General features: G+C 38.7%; 1 protein-coding gene across 1 annotated transcript; it reads left to right on the forward strand.

Moving 5' to 3' along the window:
• The first annotated feature begins 244 nt into the window (after window positions 1–244).
• On the forward strand, window positions 245–25,125 carry PRKAA1 (protein kinase AMP-activated catalytic subunit alpha 1). Its single transcript, XM_056514593.1, is given in 11 exon segments — window positions 245–364; window positions 3,239–3,389; window positions 3,392–3,634; window positions 9,192–9,333; window positions 11,114–11,207; window positions 12,848–12,992; window positions 14,595–14,682; window positions 15,566–15,790; window positions 18,996–19,482; window positions 19,827–19,953; window positions 21,995–25,125. Coding segments are annotated over 11 exon segments (2,067 nt in total). The 3' UTR covers window positions 22,240–25,125.
• Window positions 25,126–25,500: the final 375 nt, after the last annotated feature.

The raw sequence follows: 25,500 nt of genomic DNA on the forward strand, positions 1-25,500 counted from the left end.
GGCAGGGAAGCAGGAAGAGCATGGGGACATTGCTCAGTTGTGACAGGATAAGGCTGGGAAGGCCAAAGTGTCACAAAGCTGCAAAGAGGAAGGGCTTCTGTAAGCATGTGAGACATAAGGGAAAGTCAAAGTGTATCCTTCCCCACAGTGAACATGGCATCAGTGATTGTAGTAGGTGAATAGTAGGATTGAGTGCACCCTCAGAGAATTTGCAGGGGACATCTACCTGAGTAGTGTGGTTGCCATGTCCAAGGGACAGGATGCCATGCCGAAGGACATGGACAAGATTAAGCGGGTTCATGTGAATTTGAAGATGCTTAGCAAGGCCAAGTGTAAGGTCCTGCACTCAAGGCAGGCAATCAAGGCAAATCCCAGCTGAGAGATGAAGAGATTGAGAAATGAATAACAATTGAGGGTAATGGTGCTTGAAAAGCTGGACATGAGCCAGCAATGTGCACTTGCAGCCCAGAAACCAGAAAGCCAACCACATCCAGGGCTGTATCCAGAGCAGTGTGGCCAGCAGGTCAAGTGAGGTGATTCTGCCTGTCTGTCCTTCCATCTACAGAGAGACTTCACCTCAGAGCACTGCATTTAGCTCTGGGATCCCCAGAACAGGAAAGATGTGGTTCTGTTGGACCATGCCCTGAGAAGGGCCACAAAGAAGATTCAGGGAGCTGCAGCGCCTCTCCCATGAGCCTAGAGAGTTGGGATTGTCCAGCCTGGAAAACAGAAGGTACCAGGAAAGCATTCAATTCTTGCAGGAGACTTGGAAGAAAGATGGGGACAGACCTACCAGTAGGGCTTGCAGTAGGGACAAGGCAGAGTGGTTTTAAACTAGACGAGAGTGGATTCAGGCTATGTCAAATAAAGTCCTTTTCTATGAGGCTGCTGAGACATTGGAACAGGTTGCCCAGAGAAGCTATAATATTCCAAATCCCTGGGAGTATTCAGGAGAGATTAGACTGAGCTCTGAGCATCCTGGTCTAGTTGAAGATGTCTTGGTTTATTGCAGGGCAGGTTGGATTAGAGGATCTTTACTGGTGCTTTCCAAACCAAACCATTTTGTATTTCTGCACTGTCTTCACATTAGAAGCCAGAAAGAGCAGAAGAGATACAAGCCTGGAGCTGAGCAAGACATATGCTTTTAGGGGGAGGAGAGGGAAAGTGGAAATAGTACCGGATGCTTGCAGAAGAAATGTGCTGCACATTCAGGAGTAATGTAGAGTCAGGAGTCAAAGAGAAAGGACAAGAAGTGTGTGCCTGTTAGCAAAGTGCACAAATTATGCCAAAGAAATCTTCATGCCAGCTAGTAGAAACAACCCACATTAATGTTCCCCCTTTCATATGGTTAGTAAAACTGAGAATGTTTTCATTTTTGTTTTCAATCCTTTGTTTGCTTGTACTTTCTAGTTATTACATCTACCACTCCTGGTCTCCTTGCTGGCCCTGAGCTGTACAGGGGCCTGATGGCATTGCATTTTCTGGGCAGACATGGGTTAGGAAAGCCTTGCTGTGTCCCTGAACCACAGCACTGGCTCCCTGTGTGTCACAAAGGGCGTGCATGCCACGGCTCCACAGCTCAGGTGGCACTTGTAACACAACGCTGGGGGTGTTTCCACAGAACAGCAGCCCTATTTACACTGTGGTGCCCTGCTTCTTCCCACATATGGGAATAAATTATTGAAAATATAAAAACAATTTACATTTAAAGGAAATAAACTGTACAAGGGGAATTTAACAGCAATTTTCTGTCTCAAAGTAAGATTATGGAGATAATTGACAGAAATCATTAGGTCAGTTTTGAGTTCGTTTTTTGTTTTAAAATTCTGTTTTAAAAGTAGAGGCATGCCCAGTGAATAAACAAACAGAAAATGTGGTTTTAAGGTACTGCATGGGGTTTTCAAGATAACTACTGTAATGGAAAGGTTATCAGAAAGTAAGTTGGCTTAAAAGACTCATGGAGGAATTCCTCTTGTATGTTTTGTTTCTACAGATATTCTAAGAGGACAACCTGAACCCCACACCTTCACAATACATTAGTCAAAGTTGCACTGTTGGCTGAAGAAGCTCAGTCTTTTGACTCTTACAAAAGATGAGGGAGGAAGCAGTGCTGCTGGTTAGTATTGTAAAGTGTTTATCATTACTTTTCACACTGAGCACAGTTCAAGCAGCTGTGTAGGTTCATATGCATTTTACATAAGCATCAAATATTAAACTATTAATCCATTGTGATCTTACTATAAGGCTTGACCTAGATTATGCTTGATTTGAGTCAGCCTGGGAGACTTACCACAGATTTTTTGCTTTTTTCCTTTTTTTAATAAACTTAATGCTCAAAGTGTGACAAAGATGTTTGAGTAAAACTGAACATAACAAGTAGGAAACACACACATAAATCAAAATATACAAACTAGCATAGTACATGATCTGAGATTTTGGGAGAAAATATTTATTGTCAGGTTATCAAATTTCAGGGTGGGATTGGCTAGCAATCTAACATCAGGAAAAGAAAACTTGACAAGTTCTCTTTTGTGATGCATAAAACATTATTTGGAAACATTTTGAAACATTCTTTGTAGTATGAGAGAAAATTATGTGTTGAACATCACACTGGGAAAAAAAAAGAATTCATTAAACTATAGCTAGCTGAAGAGGGAAAAATTATTTAGTATGCCTGCAGAGCTCATTAGTGTCTTGCTACCAAATGATTACAAGCTATTTTTGGCTTTAGCTTAAGGTGGTGTCGTGATCATGACAATACAATTAGAATCCAAAAAGCTCTACAGGTTTATACTAGAAAATTACATAATTTCATGAATTACTAAGTAATCTCTTAATCTCTGAGGTACTAGAACATTTTAGAAAATGAAAATAAATGAGCTGTTAAAGTCAGATGGAAACTAGATTATAGAAGCCATCACTTTTATATTTGCAGCCAAAAGTGAGCGCTACCAAAATATTATGTCAATTTGCACAGCAACTTTAATGCTTACATCACTGTGTTCATTTTCTAGGCAGAAAATGCACAATGCGTGGAATGGAAGGCAGGTTAGTGGCTTAAATGCATTGTGAAGGAGTGGCTTGAGGGGCTGGCAAGGCAAGCCAGAGGGCAGGGTAAGCGGCCAAGGTAGTTAAGAGATTTCTACTTTTCTTCGTATTCCCGTAATGGGGTCGGGATGTGGGAAGAGGAACTGAGGAGAACAAACGGATTAAATTTACAAGGTTATTGGAAATACAGACTTCGGCGGTCTGTTTTGTGAGGGCGGCCTCGCTGCAAGGGCGCCGCTCACGGCCAGCAGCCGTCTCTGAAAGAGAAAAGCGGGAGCCGCGCTCCCCCGGCCGCCCGTGGGCCGGCCCGGCCTCCCCCGAGAGCCGCAATGGTTCGTCCTGGGCAGGGCGGGCGGGCGGTCAGCGCGCCGTTCGCTTCCGGGCTCGGGTGCGGGCGGGCGCTCTGTGGTTGCTCCTCCCCGCCGGCGCTCTGTCCCGGCGCGGGCGGGCGCTATGCGCAGGCTCGGCCCTTGCCTCAAGATGGCGGCGGTGGCGGATAAACAGAAGCACGAGCACGGGCGGGTGAAGATCGGGCACTACATCCTGGGGGACACGCTGGGCGTCGGCACCTTCGGGAAAGTCAAGGGTGAGCGGCGGGAGCGGGGCCGCGGGGCGGTCGGCGGCCCGTCAGCGGGGCTGAGGCGCCGGGAGCCCGCTCGGAGCGCGGCTTGCACGGGCTGAGGTGCCGGGGTGGGACTTGCGGTCCCGCGGCGGGGAGCGGCGGCCGGAGGCAGAAACAGCTTCCTCATCTGTGCTTGCGGAAATAACCGCCGGGAGCTGGATGCTGCGCTTGTTTAGAACAACACTGGGCATGTCACGGAAGTAGGGAGTCTGAGTCCTCGAGCTTCTTACATTGCATATTGATGTTCAAGTACAAACTCTTGATGCCCTTGTAAGGATGGCAAGATTTCTCTCTCTGCAGAGAAATGCGCATAAAAAGATGGGTCTGGGATTGTTGCATCAGTTGGTAACACAGCTGATGTGCAGGTACGGAAAAACTTCATGTTTAATCTGCTTGACCAGTGGTTAACGAAGTTTTTTTTTCAGCTCGATTTTAAAATTTTTCCAGTGTAGGGCTTATGGATGCCATACTGCTTATTTGAAGGCTAGCAGAAGTAAGGTGGAAGTTAAACTGCCGCTTGGTGCCATTCTCCACAGATGGCAGGACTGTGCATTGGTTCACACTGTTCCTGCTGTGTTGTTTATGAGAACTTCATTGGGGCAAGCAAATCAAAAACATCCTTTCTCAAATGAGTAGTGCTAGGCTCAGGTTGGGTTTTAGGTTGGGTTTTTTTTTTTTTTTTTTTTTTTTTTTTTTTTTCGTTTAACTTGTTAGGTGCATGATAAAACCCAGCTCTTCCACCCTAGTATAGATAACCCATTGTATGTGCTTTGCACAAGCTCTTTTAACTACTGACGTGTTCTGAAAAAAATTACTAATATATAGGAAATAGGATGATATTTTGCTCTAGGAAAGCAGTGAAAATATTTTTAGAGCAGAGCGCTTTGAGTCTCTTTTTCGATGGAAGCTTATAAAGGGACAGTCTCAGCCATTCGGGAGCAGTGACCTCCCCCATCTGGCACCTGGGGTACCATTCTTTTCTGTGGAAACTTAGTACTTCCTTTAGTAGAGAGAAAAAAAGTGATGCAGAAGACAAGCATTTGGCTGTTTCTTCATGGAGGGACTACATAGTTGAGGGGAAGGGTCAAAGATGTGTTGGTTTTCTGTTTTTTTACCCAGCACACTGCAGAAGACTTAAGATTGGCATACCATCAATGTTGTAGTATGATCTTAAATTTAGGAGAGCATTGTTGCACTACTGCTTTTCTTGTTCCCATATTATGTATTGTGTTACTTTTATCTTGCTTCAGCTGTGCTTAGTAAATAACATTTTATCTATGATACACTGGTTTTCCTCTTGAGCAGACATTTTCTTCATTTGATACCAGATCTGCAATTGTTTTCCTGTTTTCATCATTTCCTTCTTGAGTGATATGGTTTTATCAATTGACATAAAGTGAAAAATGTGTGTTCACTTTTTAAAATTCAATTAGGATTTGCATTGAGCTCATGTAATGTAGGGGATCAGGCATATGGCTTTTTCAAAGTGAATGTTTTATTCTAATAGTTGTGGCAGCCTGAAAAACTCGAACTGGAAAATCAGTGCTTTATATGGTAATTGGGAAAGGTCTCCTGCTCTCACTGTCAGATGAATTCAGGCTGCTGTTAGCTGTCACTGGTGTGATTCTGTCCAGTTTATCATTTTCACCTGGCTGTGCCACTCTGAATTAATTCTGAGTGACTTGATTCACCTGACTGTGCCTCAGATGGGCAGTCACAGAAATGGCTGATCTTAGCCAGCATCTAGGCAAAACTAAAATGCCACTGAAGTGAAGAGCTGAGATGGAAGAACACTGAATCTAAGCTAATTGTATGAGACACATTCATGTTCAGATTTTACTAGAATTCAGTGTAAAATATCTATCCCTATTTCTATCAGTTTTTTTAAGCACTGCTGATGTGTTCTGCTGAAACTAGATGCAAACTTTAATTTCCAGATACCTTTTATTTTTTTTTTAAGTTAATCTTTCATAAAAAGAAGAGTACTTGGGCTTCTGGTGGTCCATACTGAGAATATGAGGGATATTTCATAGGGCTCTAAATATACAATAATTGTTCAAGCTCTCACCTATCACCACTCTTCTGTATAGACTGCAAACCAAGTGGTCTGGATCAAGGCCAATAAGACACCTGGAAATGAACTGTGCAGATCAGTATGGTACCTAGGCTTGTGCACAAAGATGGCTTTGCACAGGCATTAACTATTGTTGTTTAGGGTTTTTTCCCATGTTAGTGAAAACATTTGTTTAGCTCATACTCTTAAGACTGCTTCCCTCTGTGGTTTGGATTGGCTTTTTGGCCTGCTGCAAATCGTTTCATTAAATACAACGTAGTATTTATTCAGATTTTTTTTCCTCTAAAAACTTAGTGTCTGATACCTGTATTTCATGAGTGTATTGCATTTGGTCTGCATGGCCTCATAAACAGGTTTTTTTTTTAGTTGAAGAACTGTTGAACAAGATGGAGACTCTTCTGCATGCACTTCTACAGTTAAAAATAAGTCACTACTGCTTTGAAACTCTGTCACTGTAATGGAAATCTTGGTGCTGTTCAAAGCCAAAGTGAAGCCTGAAGGCAATTAGTATTATCAGGGAAAAAAAAAAAAAAAAAAGAAATACAGGATTATACTGAGTCTGTTAAATGATTTTTTTTCCCCAGAGATTATTTTGAAGGACTGATAGCTGGTTGACGATTAGGGTGCGTTCCCTTTTATAGGTGAAACTTCCATCAAGTGGTAATGCGAAGTAGCTTTCAGGAAGGTAAGGCTTACCTTTCTACATGATGTTATCACCTGGGGTGACGCTTTCACTTCTGTCCTAAATGTTGAATTCGAAAGTGTCAGCAGTCTGTTACCAGTTGGCATCTGCTGTTTTACTGGTAACAGATACCTTGAACTGTTTCCAGGAAAGGCTACTTGTATCTTACAAGGCTAGATTTGTTATAATTTCAAATTGGATTTAAGGAAGGCAAACATTACTGAAGAAAATAGAGTAATTTGAAGTATCTTAGAGCAAGAGAATAGGCTTTTTGGGATCTCTGCATCGGCACCGAACCATAGTATGTTTTCATTACAATAATTTATTCTGAGCTGGTAGAGTTGGAGAAGCAGAAAATCTTGTTTTCTCCCAGTCAGTGAATAAAATTAAGGCTTGAGGCTCACAGTGGTGAAGGCTGTGACTGCTAGAATTAGTTTCAGTCAACTGCAAATGTTACTGTTTAATTACTTTGAAAGAAAAACTTGTTTTGAAAAGCTCTTATGTGCCTTGCATATTGAACAGATTGTAGCTAATGAATTACTTTCCAATGTTTTTCTGAGTGCTGATGGAATTCCAGTCTATGGTAGACTGACAAATCAGAAATTAAACAAAGCAGCTTAAAGATGAGATTTTATAACCCAGTGCATATCAGAACCGTGTATAGACTTGGTCAAATATGTATGTTATTTACTGTGTTAAACATCTTCTTAAATGTACTTTTACAGCACAGATTCATGTGTTTGACAAAAAGATTTTTTCTTGGCTTCTAAGAAGTTGTTTCTTACTAACCAAAAAAAAAGTTACATTTTAGCTTACTGATTAAAGTTGGTTTTTTTTTTAACGACTGTTAGTGTACATTAGTTCCCATTATAGGTGGGTAAAGATTTTACAGTTAGAAAAGTTGCTTTTCTAATTTAAATCATTTTTTTGTGATGATTCTTTATTCCCGAGGGTTTGAACATAGGTGATACAATGTGCTTGCTTCCTTTAAAACTTCCATGACTTTTGAAGAAAATAGAGCGAATGTGATTGCTTTAATTGTAGGTCTGGTTCAAAGCACATAATTCTCACAGAATTCTAGGCACTCACCTGTTACTGCTTTATGGTCTTTCTAGAACTTGCTGTGGACTCGAGCTTTGTCCTGCATTCCTCAGTAGTGCAAATGTGCCAGCCCAGCACCTCGTTTATTGTGGGCATTGTTAGGTAATGGCCCCTCTGAATGAGCGGATGTCTTTTCATCCTAGTCAGAGCTCTTCTGTGTTTTCAGATACTAGACATATCTCAGTGCAGATGATGTGTGATGGTTCCTGGTCTTGGGTAATTGACTGCTTAGTTTCCTACAAAAATTCAGACTGCTTAATTTTATAGGTGGATGTCTTCTTGTAAAAATAAGCATGCAGATGCTTATCATTATCTTTTGTCTTTCTGCTAAGAACTTCTCACTTGCATTGGTTTTTAGCTCGAGGTAGAGGCAAAATGCATCAGGAAGATCTTTTTTGCTGGAATGAGATTTACAGATTGACGGGTGTTTGTTTATTCTATCCAGATTATCTGTTGTACCCAGAAGGATTTTTATAGATCACTGCTGTTTAATCACAGCTTCCCATGGATATATTTAAAGAAAACTTGAAGCCCAGGGCCTATTTAAATTCTCTAGTGAGAGTAGGCACCCAAATGAGTGAGTATGGTGTTCAGCACAGTTCTGTTACAAATGCCTATTCACATAGACAAGGATGAGCCATGTGGGTGTCTGGAGAATCTGGCTTGTTTTTGGAAGGTAGGAATCAGGGCAGCAAATTAATGGTATTATTATAATCACTGCATCTGACAACCATGCAGATAGGGAAGCCTTCTAGTAGAAGAGATACTTAGCTTTTTGGTGTTCCATCTGTGATCGTGCTTTGGGTTTAAGAAGAATATTCTGATGGACTTTGCTGTGACTACTCCCAGTAGCACTTGCAAAGTTAAGGACTTTAAGAGAGGTAACTGACTATGAAATTGTTTATACTTCTTAGTTCCTCTGTTTAAAGAATAGTGAAGCTGTCGTTAGTTTCTTCTCCACTTCTAGGAATACATTAGGTTGCATTTTTGCATTGTTTTTGTTGTTTCTATTTTTTGTGCATTTTGTGTTGCATTTGCCACTTATTTAAATAGAATAAAGCTTTGGTGTTAGCTGTGTAGACTGTGTAGCTGTCAGACTGCTCCAAGGACAGATACATTTTTGTAAGTAGGCTGATCAGGTACTTAGAGTGGTAATTCAGAGCAATTGCTGAAGCAGGCTTCTTGAGGGAGCAATAGGAGTGATCCTTGCAGATAAAGTAGAAGAGATACAGAAAGACAGGTTTCAGTGGGTTGCCAAGTAAGCCAAAAGCTTTGAGTGACTTACACAGGGAGAGAAAATTTGCTCTAATTAGCAAGGATGGCAAGGTTTGGGGATATGCTTTGGTTGTTGTTGTTGTTGGTTTTTTTTTTTTTTGGTTGGTTGGGGTTTTTTTTTTTGTGTGTGTGCTTTTTGTTTGTTTTTGTTTTGTTTTTGTTTTGTTTTGTTTTTTAAACCAATATTGCAAAAAATGTTATGCTGCAAGACTTCTGCTAGTTAGGAATTGGAGTAGGGCTGAAGAAATTCCATACCGTCTGGTTTGCAACTTCCCCAGACATAATGGGCATATGTGGAATGCTAGTGTCTTGGTTACAATCAAAAGGAGAAGCAATGCCTTAACTGAGCAAGATAAAACCTTTACTAAATACTTCCTTGTTCCTTGCAGTTGGAAAACATGAGTTAACTGGGCATAAAGTTGCCGTGAAGATCCTGAATCGACAGAAGATTCGCAGCCTTGATGTTGTCGGCAAAATCCGCAGGGAGATTCAGAACCTCAAACTCTTCAGGCATCCTCATATAATTAAGCTGTAAGTTTTCCTTACTGTAATCAAACTTACTTAGCCAGTCATCTCTTTTTGCTCTCACTGATCTGAAATATATTTAAAGGGCAATTCTACAAAAATAGTATCTTGTCATAAAAGTAACCAGCTTCAAAGTATGCAACTGTGCCCTCTGTAATGTTTTCACAAAGCTGATCTTTACTGCAGGCTGGTGAATTTCCATTAGATCTTTGCTTAGAAATTCTTTGGAAAGGTGTGTGAAAGGTAATGTCATGACAGATATTTCTGGTAGCAGTCATCTCTGCATTTAGTGGCTACTTCATTTTTCTTTTTCTGTTTATGTTTGATTTCTTTTTTTTCCTGCTTGGAAAATTAGTTACTAAGAAGAAGAGTGTAAAGGTCATTTCTATAGTAAGTTTATTGTATCTTCTCAAAATGTTTTTAGTCATATGCTGGTCAGTGATAAATGTGTTTTCAGTGTAAGTAGTGCTTTGCAAGATTTTTCTGAATTAAGGATGTAAAGTTTGCTGAATGCAATTGTTGTTTCAGAAGTCTTCAGTGTAGTGGCTACCTTTTGTCTAAATGTGGTATTTAAAATATATATTTAAAATATGCCTGATTACATCTCTTAGTTGATCAATAGTTCATCAGTGGATTTCAGAGTGCAACTATGTCCCAGGGTAGACCCCTCTTGTCTTGTCTGTGGTAATAAATTATAAGTAACATTGATTTTCTTTGACTCTAATTTCGTGTTAAAATAATCTGCACTTCCGGAGTGAGTGTCTTAGTCATGATGTGGGTGTTTTTTTAATTGGTAGAATCTTGTCTAAAGACCCCAATGGCAGATGCCATATCTCTGCATTCCCTTTAATTCAGCAACAGCTGTTACACTGAAGCTAAATTACATTATGTAAGGGCAACTCACCTACTTCTTCAGTGGGCTAGTTTTCAGAAGAATGTTGAGCTGATTTGTCAGCAAAATTGCTCGTGCTTTCAGTTAATCTGTGAATGAGTCCAAAGGTCACACCTATTGCTGTAGCAGAATAGGAAGTGTCAGTGGGCCTAGTGACATACCAGGAGGAAAGAGGAATGTATGCTTGTAATGTTGCTAAACTGAAGACAGTTTAGCAGATTTCAGATGATAGTTTCTTTCTCAGGGAATCACAGGGAAAATTTTTTCTTTTGTATGTGGAATGCTTCTAAAGAAAGCAAATTAAACAATTTTTGGTTAAGGATATGTAGGAAAATCAGAATCTCTTAAATTCTGATTTTGTCCTTAATCTTGTTATTTCAAAGCTATGTTTTTAAAATATAATTGAAGTAGAATGATAAAAATATAATAACCAGAGATCAATACTCTTAAATACTAATATTCATCATTTTTAAGAGGAATTTTTTCCTGTCTCAAAGTACACTTTTTTATTTATGGCAAGTGAATTCTTTTGTATATTAATGTTGAAAAGTGTGTATTTTTGCAACACTAGCAGAGTCCTTTGTCATTGCATCAAGCTGTTGATGAGGCAGCACTGTAAACAGTCTTACAGAAATCACTTGTACCTCTGAAAGAACAAGAACTGATACTCCTGATAGGGATTAAAATTTTGTGCTAGTCTTTGCAATGGTGGCATCACACAGTGAAAGGACAGTAAAAAGCTTCTAAAATATATTGTCATTCCAGTAGCTGTAGATTGATTAATAGCTATTTTAAAGTATATTTTTCTTGGATTATTTGTAGGACTTTGGTTTTAACTAAATGTAACTAGTGTTTTACTGAGTGTGTAGACTAATAGATACCTTCTCTTGTCAGGTACCAAGTCATCAGTACACCCACTGACATTTTCATGGTGATGGAATATGTTTCAGGAGGAGAACTGTTTGATTATATCTGTAAAAATGGAAGGGTAAGAAGCAGTCCAGCTCTGCAAATCAGTGACTTACATTCTGTTACCACATTTGCAACATTGCAGTGTCATCCTACACTGATGGGACCGACTTTTGGGTATCTTTGGCAGAATGATACAATTAAAAGTTTTCTTTTTTTAAAAGGATTACTGTAGCACAGGTTCTATGATTACAGTGTCAGAGGATTTCTATGAGCAGAATGAATGTACTCTAATTTATGAGTAGTGTAGTACAGAATTTTTACACGACCTAACTTGGGATATCTATTCACCTAGACTCTGTAGGTCTGGTCAAATCTCAATATTTGTTTGCTGTATCCATATAGCAACCACAGTCCAGCCTTGAAAATCATAGGGACAAGCACAAGTCACTTAGTCCTCAGAGGAAGCAGAGGATGGTGGAGGCATCTGTGGCCACTGAGAAGTCACGGGTTTCATTCCCGTTTAGGACTGGTAACTGTTTGATGTTAAAGACACTGCTCTGGCTGTGGTTGCAGTTCCGTATGCCATAATAGAGTCATCATCCATGGCTCTGTGCCTTGGAACTGAAGGCTAGTAAGGAAGCAGATAATCAGCCTGGCACCCAGGAATCTTGACACTGGTAGGGGGAAAGAAGGAAACTGGTTTGTCTATTTGCTTCACTGGACCTCCAGGGCCTGATAATGAGGGAAGGGGTGTGAACACATGACTTGCATGGTCACAGAATGGCTGCTTGCCTCACAAGATGGCTTTAGTTAAGTTAACCACATTATTAGGGGCTGAGAAGAAGGGGTACTGATTACACCTTGTTAAATGTGGATGTGTTTTCTTGTATTCAGTTTTAATTTTGCTGCTATTAATTAGAGTATATTTTGTGACTGTAGTTTTTTCCTGAAGTACAAATGGTTATATGTTAACACATTTCAAATCATAGCATTCTTCCTTTCTACTAATCTTTTAATTTACAATGGCTGGGAATAAACCAGATGAATATGTGCTTAGCTGGAGTAGCTGGAAAACTGTTTCTTCAGTATATTCCGTTATTGGAAAGCCACTATTGTGCCCTTATTACTGTCTTCTACTATTAGAACAACTTGTGTGAAAGATTTGAAGTCACTTTTTACAGAACTATTTAGATATATAGGATACTTCAGTTGCTGGGACAAGCTGATGGGGATTACAGGTTTTTGTAGGAAATGTCCATCTAAGTCTGTTGTTTGGGACTAGCTGCTGATAGCATAAACAGTGTTTGAAATTTATAATTTCTGTGCTGCATTTCAGCAGCTTTTGCTACCTTAAATCTTGTGCTGTGCTTAAACATCAAAGTTTGTTGATAATTCCAGTTAAACGAAGTTAAATGTTTGAGAGCTAATGTTTCTAGTTAATGAATATGTAACATCTGCCAAACCCATTTTCAAAAGTGTGACTAGGAACTTTCAGTGACTTTCTGAGTAAGTGGGTATTTTTTGTTTGTGTCACTTTACAGCTGTGGTACAAACAAAATGATGTAAGATATGAAGCTGCTTACTACAAGTTCTGATAATCTGCTGTGTAAAGTATCACATGATAAGTATAATTGATAAGTTTAGGTCATGTGAAGTAAAAATGAAAAAGTTAGCTTCCGCTGTCTCTTACTTATTTAAAATCTTTGTCTGTTTTAGCTTGATGAGAAGGAAAGTAGACGTCTGTTTCAGCAAATCCTTTCTGGTGTGGATTACTGTCACAGGCACATGGTAGTACATAGAGATCTGAAGCCTGAAAATGTGCTTCTTGATGCACACATGAATGCCAAGATAGCTGACTTTGGTAAGTATTGCTTTATTTTTCTATCTGATTGCATTTCTGGTGTTAGATCCTGTTCATAGCAATAGGAAATATTAAATAAAGTATGTATACTTTAATATCCTGGTGGTGGGATACAACAGAAGAACATGAAGAAAATAGATATAAAGCAAAATAATGTTTTTGCACATTTATTGAACTTGTCTTCATCTCAAGCTTTCTTGCTTTCTTTTGAGGTATTTTCTGTGACTGGCTGAAATTGTGAACTGATTAATTTGGTTTCACTTAACAATATTTTCTCTAAAATGCTAAGTAGACTTACTTTCTGACCTTTCTTCTTCAAAACTCACTTCTTGTCTGTTTCACCATTCGTTAAATGTAGATGCTTAGCTCTCTAGGAAGAACAGTGCAGGGGCAATTCATCATCTTTAAGAATCTACAGTGCTATAAAAAATACACTAGTCCTCCTGATGTTTGTGCCAGCTGTTCATGGCACAGTTGCAAAGAAAACTTGAAGCTAGTTTGTCAGAGTCAGGAAACCTCACCAGATAAGCATAGTAATGTATCCATACTGCTGTGTCGTGACAGATCTCTTGTAGATATAGTGGATAATACCTGCTTATGTAAGTCTCCAGTGAAAGGTGTTAGGTAATGCTGAGTATTCTAAGTATGTTTTAGAAGTATGGTGTTCAGCTGTGTGGGAGTCATACTGGTTTGACATGTGAAGAAAATTATTTGGGTGAAATGGCTCGCATGGTGAAGAAATGAAGTACAGTAATTTAGCATCAGCAAAACCACAAATCATGAGTAGTGTATTAAACAAGAGTTTAATAAAAGCTTTTGTATGTTAGAATATGGAAGCTAGCCAAGTTGTACTCTTTCCTTTCCACGCTCCCTGCTGACCCACGAAAAGGCATAATTCATTCTTGGAGACTGAGTTCTTTGGTAGTCTTGATCATGCAGACTCACTGAGGAAATGAGAAGAAATTTGTTACAGCTGTTAGACTATTATACTGAGTGCTGGTGAATGCAGGTGGCCTAGTTCTAAAGCACACTTCTGTTGCTTACAGAGTATCTGAAAAGCAAACTAAACTGCAGTGATGCAGGAATCAGGTACATAGTGTAGGGGTGTAAATTGTGGTAAAGTTATGTTTACTTCTCAGTTCCCTTCTTCTTTGTAACCTCTTAACAGAATTTTAGGGAATTCTGTGGTAGCATTTCCCACTTTGGCATTTTAGAAGCAAATTGAGGTTTTTAGTACTTTCTTGTTAATGACCAAAATCCTATCTTGCTGTTTCATCTCCCTCAGAGCACTTTGTTCTCTGCCATTCCTGTGTCATCCGAATTTAACTATCTAATTCTAGTCTAGGAATGAATATGTTCTCAAATATCTCTAGGCTGTGGGCAGTAATAGATTGATGTTACTCAGATTTCTGTTAAAATATATGGAGGATTATGTGGCATGCTCATATATAAAGTCTGTAATTCCAAACAATATTATTTCTTAACTGGAATAAATTTGTTAATTTTCTAATTTGAATCACTAGTCATTTGTTCTAGTGGTATATGCAGTGTGAATTAATTTTGCTCCCTGAATTTTTAGTAGTTACTCTTATACACTTTCAGGTCTATCAAATATGATGTCAGATGGAGAATTTTTAAGAACGAGCTGTGGTTCCCCTAACTATGCTGCACCAGAAGTAATTTCTGGAAGGTAGTTTCTTTTATATTGGATACATGTATGCATGTACTTCAGTCATGTTGCTGCTTGATTCTAAAGGGTACAAAACAAATTCAGTTGACAAGCTTGATGCTGAGAAGCTGAGGGTTGTTAGTTGTATTGATAATTTTTAAAATGTTTAAAGCTTCTGTGAACTAGCTTTGAATAGTTTCTGTAAGGTAGAGGTGATGTCTAATGTCCCAAATCCATTGTGTGCGCTCTGCATTAATTGCTTTAAAAATCTCATGTACAACTCAGATCTCGGAAGCTGAGGTGCAGAGTTACAGGCAGAGTCTGCTGTGAAGCTGAATAGCAGTGAAATATCTGCTGCAGAGTAGATATTAATTTTGGAGGTGACTTCCCTTTTTGTAAACTTATAATTGTCAAGTCTTCTTTCAGCTACCAGCCCCAATATTGTCTCTTGTTGATTGGAGGCCAGATGTCTGTTTTACTCTAGCAGTGGCACAGTATACCTGACATGTTCTGCTATAAGGACTTGTCTTAAACTTTTCAGCCACAATTTGGGGGAGAGCTGACTTTGCATGGATTCCTCTAAAACACCAATAAGAGTATATAACATTGGCTTTCTTAGTAGTAGATGCATGTTTCTTTCAGTTTGCCATTGTGTGAAATTGCACTGTGGATTATTATTACACATTAGAGAGGAAAAACTGTACTTGTGCCCTGGTATGTATAAGAAAGGGAGGGGTATTGAAGTTCAAGGGATGCATGGCATAGAACTGAAATGGTATAGTGCTTGCAAAATCAATTATCCTGAGTTCACGTGGTTTTAATTACTGTGATACAATGAAAAAATGAGAGAAAACATACTTAAATGTATTAAACATAAATCACTAATAGTTTTTTTTTTTCACAGGTTGTATGCAGGTCCAGAAGTAGATATTTGGAGCAGTGGGGTTATTCTCTATGCTTTGTTATGTGGAACGCTTCCATTTGATGATGATCACGTGCCAACCCTTTTTAAGAAGATATGTGATGGTATCTTTTATACCCCTCAGTACCTGAATCCATCTGTAATTAGTCTTTTGAAGCACATGCTGCAAGTGGATCCAATGAAGAGAGCAACAATCAGAGACATTAGGTAAAACACCTGCTGCTGTCTGATCACAAGATGCTGGAATTACAGTAGTGCAAATATGCAGAACAAAAAAGTTATTCATAGAGCTTGTCCTTGCTTTCTAGAGTGAGATGAAAAATTCAGCTTCTGATGGCTTGGTTTTAGCTCTGATTGTGCTGATCTGCAGGACAATGAATTATCTATGGGAGTTCATAGTAAAACAAATTATTTATATTATGTATGGAAATCTTGAAACACTTTAGGTTTAAGACCGCCATAGCAAAGCTGTGTACTTGCATAATAGTTTGCAAAAATTACACTATTGAACTTCTCCGGGGGAAGAAAATTGTCTTTGCTGTCAGGAACCAGTGCTCTCTACTGTAAATGTCTGAGGAAGCTCTTTGATAACTACTGCTTTTATTCATAGCTCTGAAAAGTTGTTTGTTAAAATTGTGAGTATTCCACATGTAAGGCAGCAATTTCTAGCTTCAAAGCACTGGCATGAATTTGTGTATGAATGGTAATCACTTCAGCAAGTACTGATAAGTTAAAGTTTGTAGGTAGAGAGAGGCATCATGGATCCTGGATTCCAAGAGATGATTCTGGAGAAGTTGATTTTGTTGACAAATGTGCACTGGATCAAATTTAAAAAAAGGTAGCTGAGAGAAATGTACTTTGTGCAGCAGCTTACATTTTCTTGCAAGAAGCTCTAAGGAGAGAATGTTGCTATACTACCATAGTGAAAATACTGCTCCTTTTAGGGTCAGAAGTTAGGAAATCAGTAATGTTGATTTTTCTCAGTGAAACAAAAATGTGGCACACTTATCCCTTACTACTTCATTACAGTGGGAAGTACTTCCTTTCAGAGATGAAAGCACGGTGAGAGCTAAGTGTTGTAAATCTTGAGTGGCTGGGAACTTAACTTACCTCAGTTGTGTTAAATAGTGTGTGGAAAAGAAGTGGTGCAACACAGATGTTGAAGAATGTTAGTTACAGAACATGGAAGGAAATTGAATCTGAAAAAGCTCTATTATCCATATTATAACAGTCCTATTATCCATATGACGTGTCACCTCACAGTTTAAAGCACAAACTGAGCTTAGCTGGATACCTTAATTCTTCTAGGGGTTGAATGTATGTGCATGCAAGGGGAAAGGCCTGGTGCCAGGAACAGTAACAATATTTCTGTGGGTTTAATCATCCCAGCTATAGCTGAGCCTTTGTTATGGTATGGGAAAACATTTTTCTGCTTCCAAATTAACTGTTTTTCTGATTAAACTATATTTTTCTCAGTATGTTTTAGCTGAGGCACAAACAGTGTTCTCGGGATCACACTGAGTAGAGCTTAGTGTACTGTGCTAGTTTGGGCTGGAATAGAGTTGAATTTTTTCATAGTAACTGTGTTTTGAATTTGTACTGAAAATAGTCTTGATAACAGGTGGGTGTTGTAGTTACTGCTGAGCAGGGCTTGCACAGAGCCAAAGTCTGTTCTGTTTCTTACACTGTCCGACGCAGCAGGCTGGGTCTGCACAAAGAATTGTGAGGAGAGGCTGGTGGAGCAGCTGACCCCAGCCTGACCATAGGCATATTCCATACCATATGCCTGCAGTACCATACTTGCATACAGGCATATTTGCATACCATACTCTGCAGTAAAAATAAGAGGGAGGCTGATGGGACTGGTCTGCTGGTCATCAGACATTTTGTGATGAACAATTGTTTTTATCTGCATTACTTATTTTTCTTGGGTTTCCTTGTCACCTCTCTTGTGATTTTGGATTTTTTTTTTCCTTAGATTAAAAAAAAAAATTCTAATTATTAAACTGTTTTTATCTCAAACCTGCAAGTTTTTTGCACTTCTACTCTTCTGATTCTGCCCTTCATCCCACTGAAGAGGACCAAGCAATTATTTGCAAGTGGCAAGTGTGATGCTTAGTTGCTGGCTGGGGTTAAATGACAAGAGTCCTATTTGACACCCAATGTGGGCTTTGAAGGTGTTGAGATAATAAAAGGTTTGAATAGAGCATAAGATAATTATAAATTCTATCTGTATAATGGCTGTTGGTCAGAATATTTATTTTTCTGTTCTCAATATTGATTTATCTGATCTCTTCCATGTTCTATTTTTTGCTGTACATGTCGAAGACTTGGGTTGTTTTTGCAATTTGCTGTGCTTTGTAGTGATAGTGACTTTTTTTTAAATTAGAACATTGGCCTTGAGCTTAATCTGCTATTTGGGCTCTGTACTGAAGCTATTACTGTCCTGTTACTCTTACTATCTCAGGGTGACAATTAACTATTATACATCCTTGTCCAAGATTTTATTTTTTTTTTCTGTGGAGCAATACAGAAAGGCATCTTCACTACATTCTTCTGTGATGTTTTCTCCCTCATTGCCATAACTTCAGTGTCTTGAACATCCTTGGGCAGTCAAAATATTTCTACTGGTATTTCTTAAGAGCATAGTTTAGGCTTTTTGGAAGATTAAAAAGCTGTTTTGGAACATCTCCCAGGCCTCACAGTAGTGTGGTTATGGGTGGTAATGCATGGGGGAGAAAATGTGCAGATAGGATGCAAAAGAAGAGTAATTTTATCATGAAGTGATAGAATGTTTGAAAGAAAGATGCTGTTGCAAGGAGGCCTGCCTTTTATCATCATGCTGGGACCTGGCCTGCTCCTATTGAACACTGCTCAATACTAATCAACACTCTCAAGGAAAGGGGATCTGTGGGTCTGGGAACATCAACAGGCACTTTGGCTAAGCCAGAAACCCAGCTTTCAACTGTATCACTAGCTCCTATATTAAAAATAAACAACCAAAGCAAAAGTAATCTTATTTGGTCAGGAATGAAGAAACTTGTAGGAAGGAACAGGAGAGGGAATCAGAAGGATCAGCCCTTTCTGCAGTAAAACAGTCACAAGAGTAGGAGGAGGAAGGGACTGAAATAATAAATGAGAAAATAACCACCTGATTCCTAACCCTGAGCAATTTGTGAGATAACAAAAAGTTTTTTTTCAGTTTTCTGCAAAATGTTTAGTAAAATCTTGTGCAGGCAGTGATTACTTTATGAACTGTTTTTATTGTCTGTGCTACAAGAGGTCTTGAACTGGCAACCATTATTTTTTCTTCCAGCACAGACTAAAATTAATTTTATATTTTAAAGGAATTTCCTGTTTAAAATGTTTTCTTTACTTGCATATACTCAGAATTTTTTACTTTTAAATCTAGGGAACATGAGTGGTTTAAGCAGGATCTTCCAAAATACTTGTTTCCTGAAGACCCATCCTATAGCTCTACTATGATTGATGACGAAGCCTTAAAAGAAGTGTGTGAGAAGTTTGAATGCACTGAGGAGGAAGTGCTAAGTTGTCTATACAGCCGAAATCATCAGGACCCTCTAGCTGTTGCTTACCACCTCATCATAGACAACAGAAGAATAATGAACGAGGCCAAAGACTTCTACTTGGCGACAAGTCCACCAGATTCTTTTCTGGATGATCACCACCTGTCTCGCCCTCACCCTGAACGAGTGCCATTTTTAGTAGCTGAAGCACCACGTCCTCGCCACACCCTTGATGAGCTGAATCCACAGAAATCAAAACACCAAGGTGTGAGACGGGCTAAGTGGCACTTGGGAATCCGGAGTCAGAGTCGACCAAATGATATAATGGCTGAAGTTTGTCGAGCAATTAAACAACTGGATTATGAATGGAAGGTAACAAAATAGAAGACTTTTACATCAAACAACAATGTATTTTGGTTTGAGCTGTGTAGTTACATAGCTGAGACATCTGAAACTGTTTTCATGTTCTGGCAGTAATCTCGTGTGCCTGTCCTGTCTATGTTTTGGGGGGAGACTGCACATGCTGACAGGAAAAACAGTTGTGCTAGTTTTCCCTTGGGGCTGTAGGAATGTATTTCTCTTGTCTTAACCCGCCCCCCGCCCCACCATCAACCTTCAAATCCAAGAGGTAATGAAATCTGAAGTCACTTGATAAGTAGTAGTGAAACAGCACAGTGATTTTCAAGCAGTTCTGACTCAAATCTCTTTCGTACTAGGTTGTAAATCCATATTATCTGCGTGTTCGGAGGAAGAATCCAGTAACAAGTGCATATTCCAAAATGAGTCTCCAGTTGTATCAGGTGGACAGCAGAACATACTTACTGGATTTCCGTAGTATCGATGGTATGTGAAGAGTTACTTAATTGTGCTGTATGGGAAATCATTCTACTTGTAAATATGTCTTCATTTACTTATTTAAAAGTATTATTTTATTTTAAACCAATATAACCTGTATTCCTGGACTAGTGTTCCTGTGATGCATGCTTACCTGCTGCATCCCTTAAATAACTGTTTTTTTGCTACATCAGCTTCTGAGGAGCTCCATTTTGTGTCTGCATCAGAACTAATACCAGTAGTGCAAAAGGCTTTGTTGGAGGTGAGATGGAGACCAACTTAAGGTGTCTTTGGAGCCTCACCTCAAATTTAAATACTAATTTAGATGTGAAGTAAGCATGTGAACAGTGTTTTCTCTCGAAGATAAAGCATGACATTTAGGCATTTAAAATTGACTTGGACTGTACCTTGCTGTACTGAGTCTTGCTGAGATGGATTTAATTTTCTTCCTAGCAGCCTACATGGTGTTGTGACTAAAGCAGTATTGATAACACACGAGTGTTGCTGAGCAGCATTGGCATAGTATCCAGCCTTTCTTTTTCCACGCTGCCGAGTAGAGAGGGGAGCAATAGCTCTGCAGAGCTGAGCCAGATTGAACAAAGAGATGTTCAGTGCCATATTATGTTATGCCTAGCAGAAAAAGGGGTTTTAGGGAAGGTAACCTTGGGACCAGCTGAGCATCTATCTGCTTTGGAGATAGTGAGTGGTTGCCTTTGCATCACTTCCCCTCCCCTCCCCTCCCCTTATTTAAAACTCTTTATTTCTACCCATGAGTTTTCTCACTTTTGCCCTTCCAATTTTCTTCCCATTTGCACTGACATATCAGGTGCAAGGCAAAGTTAACCCACCAGTTCTACTAGTAACTAAAAGTTGAGGTAGGAATTTTATGCTCGCATAAATCTTAAATTTAACCTGTAGAAAATTATATTTTCTGGAGTGACAGTAACACAGTATACAAAGCCTGATGAAGTTAACAGAGCTAATAGCGACAGAAAACAATGCTTGTTTATGGGCATAGTAGACTAAAGGAAAATTACCTACAGGCAGTAGTGTAGATGACATGCCTAGAAAACATTGCATAGAAAAAAGAAATTTTTTTTTGACTGTTTGAAGCTGTGCAGCTGGGGGAGGGAGCCTGCTACAATCCTGGTTTCCACTTTTGAGGAAATACAACCCAATGGTGCAGATTTCTTGTATATCTTCAAGTAGTTAAAGTGATTTGACATTCCTTCTCTTCATCATGGTTAACTGTTCTCTGTTCCTCTTAACAATTTGTAAATTAAAGTAGCTTTGTGTAAACAGGAGAAATTACCTTATCACTCATTTCTCCTGAGTCACCTTAGAACCAAGTTAATGTTGGTTCTTTAAAATAAGAATTGATATGCTTCACCAGAACAGTACTATTAAGATGAAACTATTTTCTTCTCATACTGAAGATAAACATAAATTGCTGCAGCTCAAACATACAACAGTCTCTGGTGAAAAACTTTTAAAAGAGAAGACTAAATGGATGCAGATGCTAACAAGTATAATACGCTAATGAATTATCATAAAATACAAATAATATATAAAGACCCAAAAGATAACAAAAATAGAATAATAATAAAGTAGATGATAGAAAAAAATCTACAAACTGCTATCAAACAATCTTATGATGCTGGCCTGGTTTTGTTTCAAGTAACCTAAATTGAACAATTAGCTGCTGAAATCAGTTAATAAAAAATACAATTAGTATTGGTCTGAACAAGATGTAAATGCAGTTTACATCTCTTTACTGCTGTACAGTTAAAACTGTAACTATTGCAGGTTACAACTGTACAAGAGGACAGTTCAGAGTACAGAAAGAATTAGCATAAAAACATTTTCTGTTGTGCTACTGTGTATACTAGCTTTAATTTTGTATCAAATACAGTTTGCAAAAGCTGTTTTCTTATTTATCAAGATTTTAAAAGACAAGATTTAGAACTGTGAGAAAGGGAAGATATTTTCTCTTCCTAGAACTGATTTGATGCTGATACCAAATTTTCCTATTTTCTTCCCTTGTTCCCAGATGAAATTACTGAAGCGAAGTCTGGGACTGCAACTCCACAGAGATCAGGTTCTGTGAGCAACTATAGATCTTGTCAAAAAGATTCAGATGCTGATGCTCAAGGAAAATCTGCAGATACATCACTTACCTCATCAGTGAACTCTTCGCTTGACTCTTCTACAGCTGATGTAACTCCAAGACCAGGGAGTCATACAATTGAGTTTTTTGAGATGTGTGCAAATCTTATTAAACTACTTGCACAGTAATTTTGAAGATGGGCTTATTTCTTTTACAGCAATAAGCATGCCTAAATCATAGTCAGATGCTTCCACTTATAATCAAGTGAAATTAACTATGGCGCTGAAAAAGCTAGCCACAGAATGCAATTTGCATGGGGATAAAAATTATTATGGGCAGTTAACATATATTATTTTGAAGCTAGAGTGAATTCTGATTGCCTGCTGTCCAATAGCATAACACAGGTACAGGAAATAACATGCCCTTTGGGTAATGTTTGTAACATTTTACATTGAGTGCAAAATAGCTGCCTATAACATTTAAGCTAGATGGACCTCCTTGTTTTTTCCTCTGGTTATACATATATCTGATGCACTGTAAATTAACATACACATAGTAGTTCAGTGATCTCAGTGTGACTTGTTGGTCACCCTCTACAGTTGTGACTGAGAATGATCAGCATCTCCTAACAGTAATGTGTTAAAACTGCAATGTTTCTTCCCCCCTGTTTGACAGAAAAAAATAAAGAATGCTTTGATGTGTTACAATGTACTACTTTTATCAAAAAATGTTACTAAATGCATGCAAATCCAGTCAGTTGGAAATGCATATAGGTGCTCTGTGATGAAAATTCTGTGGACAGTGAGCAGAATGACTGAGTCCGTGTCAATGGCAGGAGACTTAATGCTGAGAAGGTGTGGCATCCCATGGGCTAAACCAAAATGTTGCTTTGAGGAGAAACTGTGAGGAAGCTCCTGGTCTGAGCATGTTATCTTAGTGTGGTAGCTCCCCACTACTGCTGCAGGCTGAGAATCCTTTTTCTTAGAAACATTCCCTGTAGTTAAGAGCAGAGCCTGAGGGCTGTTTCATGCTGTTCCAGAATCTGAAATTTACAGGTTTTTAACGTATATGTTAATACTTTGATACAGCTGGTTACCGTGTTAACTTAGGATATACTATATAGTATTCAGTTTGAAGTGAAAACTACATACACAGTTTCTAGTTTTTCCCAGGTGACCATTATAGAAAACTTTGCTATTTAATGTAACTGAATTAAAGAGTCTTAACTTTTCAGTTGAGCATTGAAAACTGATCATGACAACTTGAGTGCTAGAGTTTTAACAGTAGATTGCAGTTACCTGTAATAAAAGTCCTTTTGCATTTATGGTTTTTGCAGCATTTCAGGAAAAATCCTGAGCTTCATATGTTAAAATCACAGGTAGTATTTGCATGAAAACCTTTAGTCTCTTTATATTGGATATAATTAGCCATGGTTCCATTTTCATTTGGCACTTAGACATGAACAGTCATAAAATACTTAGCTTTGCATTCAAGACTAAATGCTCACTTCAAAATAATTTTCATGACCTACATCTTTTCAAAGGTTGCTCCCCTAGGAAGAGGCTGGAACTCCAGGCATTACTAGAAACAGTGGAACCTGGATTCTTCACATGGATGGAAATTCTTGCCAATGGCTGAGATTTTTGTCCATGAGAAGCTGTTAGCTACAGACACAAGAACAGTTTAAATCCTAGCCAGCTGGCTGCAGCCCAGAAGTTCACATGCTCAGAATCTGAAGAAACATAAGGCTGCTCTTAAGACCCTGAACTGCTGTAACTGTGTTCTGAACTGGGTGATTGTGAGATCTAATAGGTGGGTAAAAGCTACAACTTAATTTCTTTATCCTCATGTGATGGTCCTTGTAGGGACATTGGTTGTATCACAGTACCTTAAAGTAGAAAATTTCTCCAAAGTGGAAGTTATATCAGAAGTTGAAGCCCAAACTTTAAGATGCCAACATGAGGGACCAGCTGCAAATCCTACAAAAAAGTCTGTCTTTAGTATTGGAAGTATTGGGTTCCAATGTACAGAATAAATCAATGTGTTCATTTTTGTTACCCTTTATTTTGGAATTATTAAGTATTGCACTTGTATAAACACTACAAACGCACAGGTTTTTAAATTGTAGTAATTCCTCATCTGGAATTGGTTTGGGATCACTTCATATATTAAACTATTTGTAAATGCTATCTCCTCCTTGTAATGCTTACCACGTATGCAAGGTCTAAAGATGCAAAATAGTTCCTAATTTTATATACTTTTTCAGCCCTCTTGTTCTTTAAGAAAACCCTGGTTTGTCCTTAATTTTGGTGTCAGGAGGTTACAGCAAATTTCTGGGAGACATGTACAATATATGTAGCTGTAAATAAAAGTACATTTTTATGGTAGATCAATTTTGATGGCCAAAGGTTTTCTGATTGAATTGAGATTTTTTTAGGGAGGGGGAGGGGTAGAAAGGCACCAACAACCCAGTTGAACCCAGTTGCCTGTTGTGTGACTTTCCTATGCTTTTGTGATTTTCCTATCTTGCTGTTGAAATTGCTTTCTTCACATGTTCCTATTGATCTTGCAGACCTTTAGCATTGCACTAGAAGCTGCCAATAGGCTGTGAAACAAAACTTCACTAAGAGAGCTGCCAGAGCTGTAAGGCAGCTTATGCAGATACACAAACTGGTAAAGTGTGTTACTCTGTAATCCCAAACTTACTCCTGTTGGAGTACAGTGAGTTACTTTGTCTTTGTATGGTAATTTTTTCAGTAACATGGATGAACCTGGGCTGTCCATGTGCAATATAACTCACTAGGTAAAGGATAAAAATTCATCTTGGTGGTGCAATATGAAGAAAGAAAACCTTTCATGTTTGTCTTGTTATGAGTGTTTAATACAAACTTTGAGCTAAATTTTATTTTACCAGTTGATTACCATTGTAAGATATGAAGTCCTGTTCTTTAACAAAGATGTGCCTACTTCCTGTTAATTTCTTTTGACAAAGCTGAATGGCAAAAATGCTTGTTTCTAACTGTACAATTTTTAAACTTTCAAAACTAAAAACTAAGTAAACATGAAATAGTGAACCATCTTGTTTGAAACTGTGTGCTTGCTGTTTTCCAGTGCTATATGTAAGTGGACAAGAACTGTTTACACTCAATTTAGAACTAGCAGCTATTACAATTACAGAAAAAGCAGCAACGTGACAAAAATTACAGCAGATTTTCCAGCTGGACAGGCTGGTGCACCAGCCATGCTCGCCTGGTCCGACTGACTTTTTCCCCCTCGATCCTGTAAACTCTTTTTGCAGAAAAGGAATTTGAGACGGAACAAAGCCTGACCACGTCTTTCGTGCCCTTCGGGTGGCACGCTTCGTCTCGCACCTTCACTCAGCTTTCCCCTCGCACCACGGCTGGGGCAGAATTGTCTCTCGGTATTGGTCCCTTAAAGTAGGGAGCAGC

This window comes from Oenanthe melanoleuca, chromosome Z, assembly GCF_029582105.1.
Source record: "Oenanthe melanoleuca isolate GR-GAL-2019-014 chromosome Z, OMel1.0, whole genome shotgun sequence".
Classification (NCBI taxonomy): Eukaryota; Metazoa; Chordata; class Aves; order Passeriformes; family Muscicapidae; genus Oenanthe; species Oenanthe melanoleuca.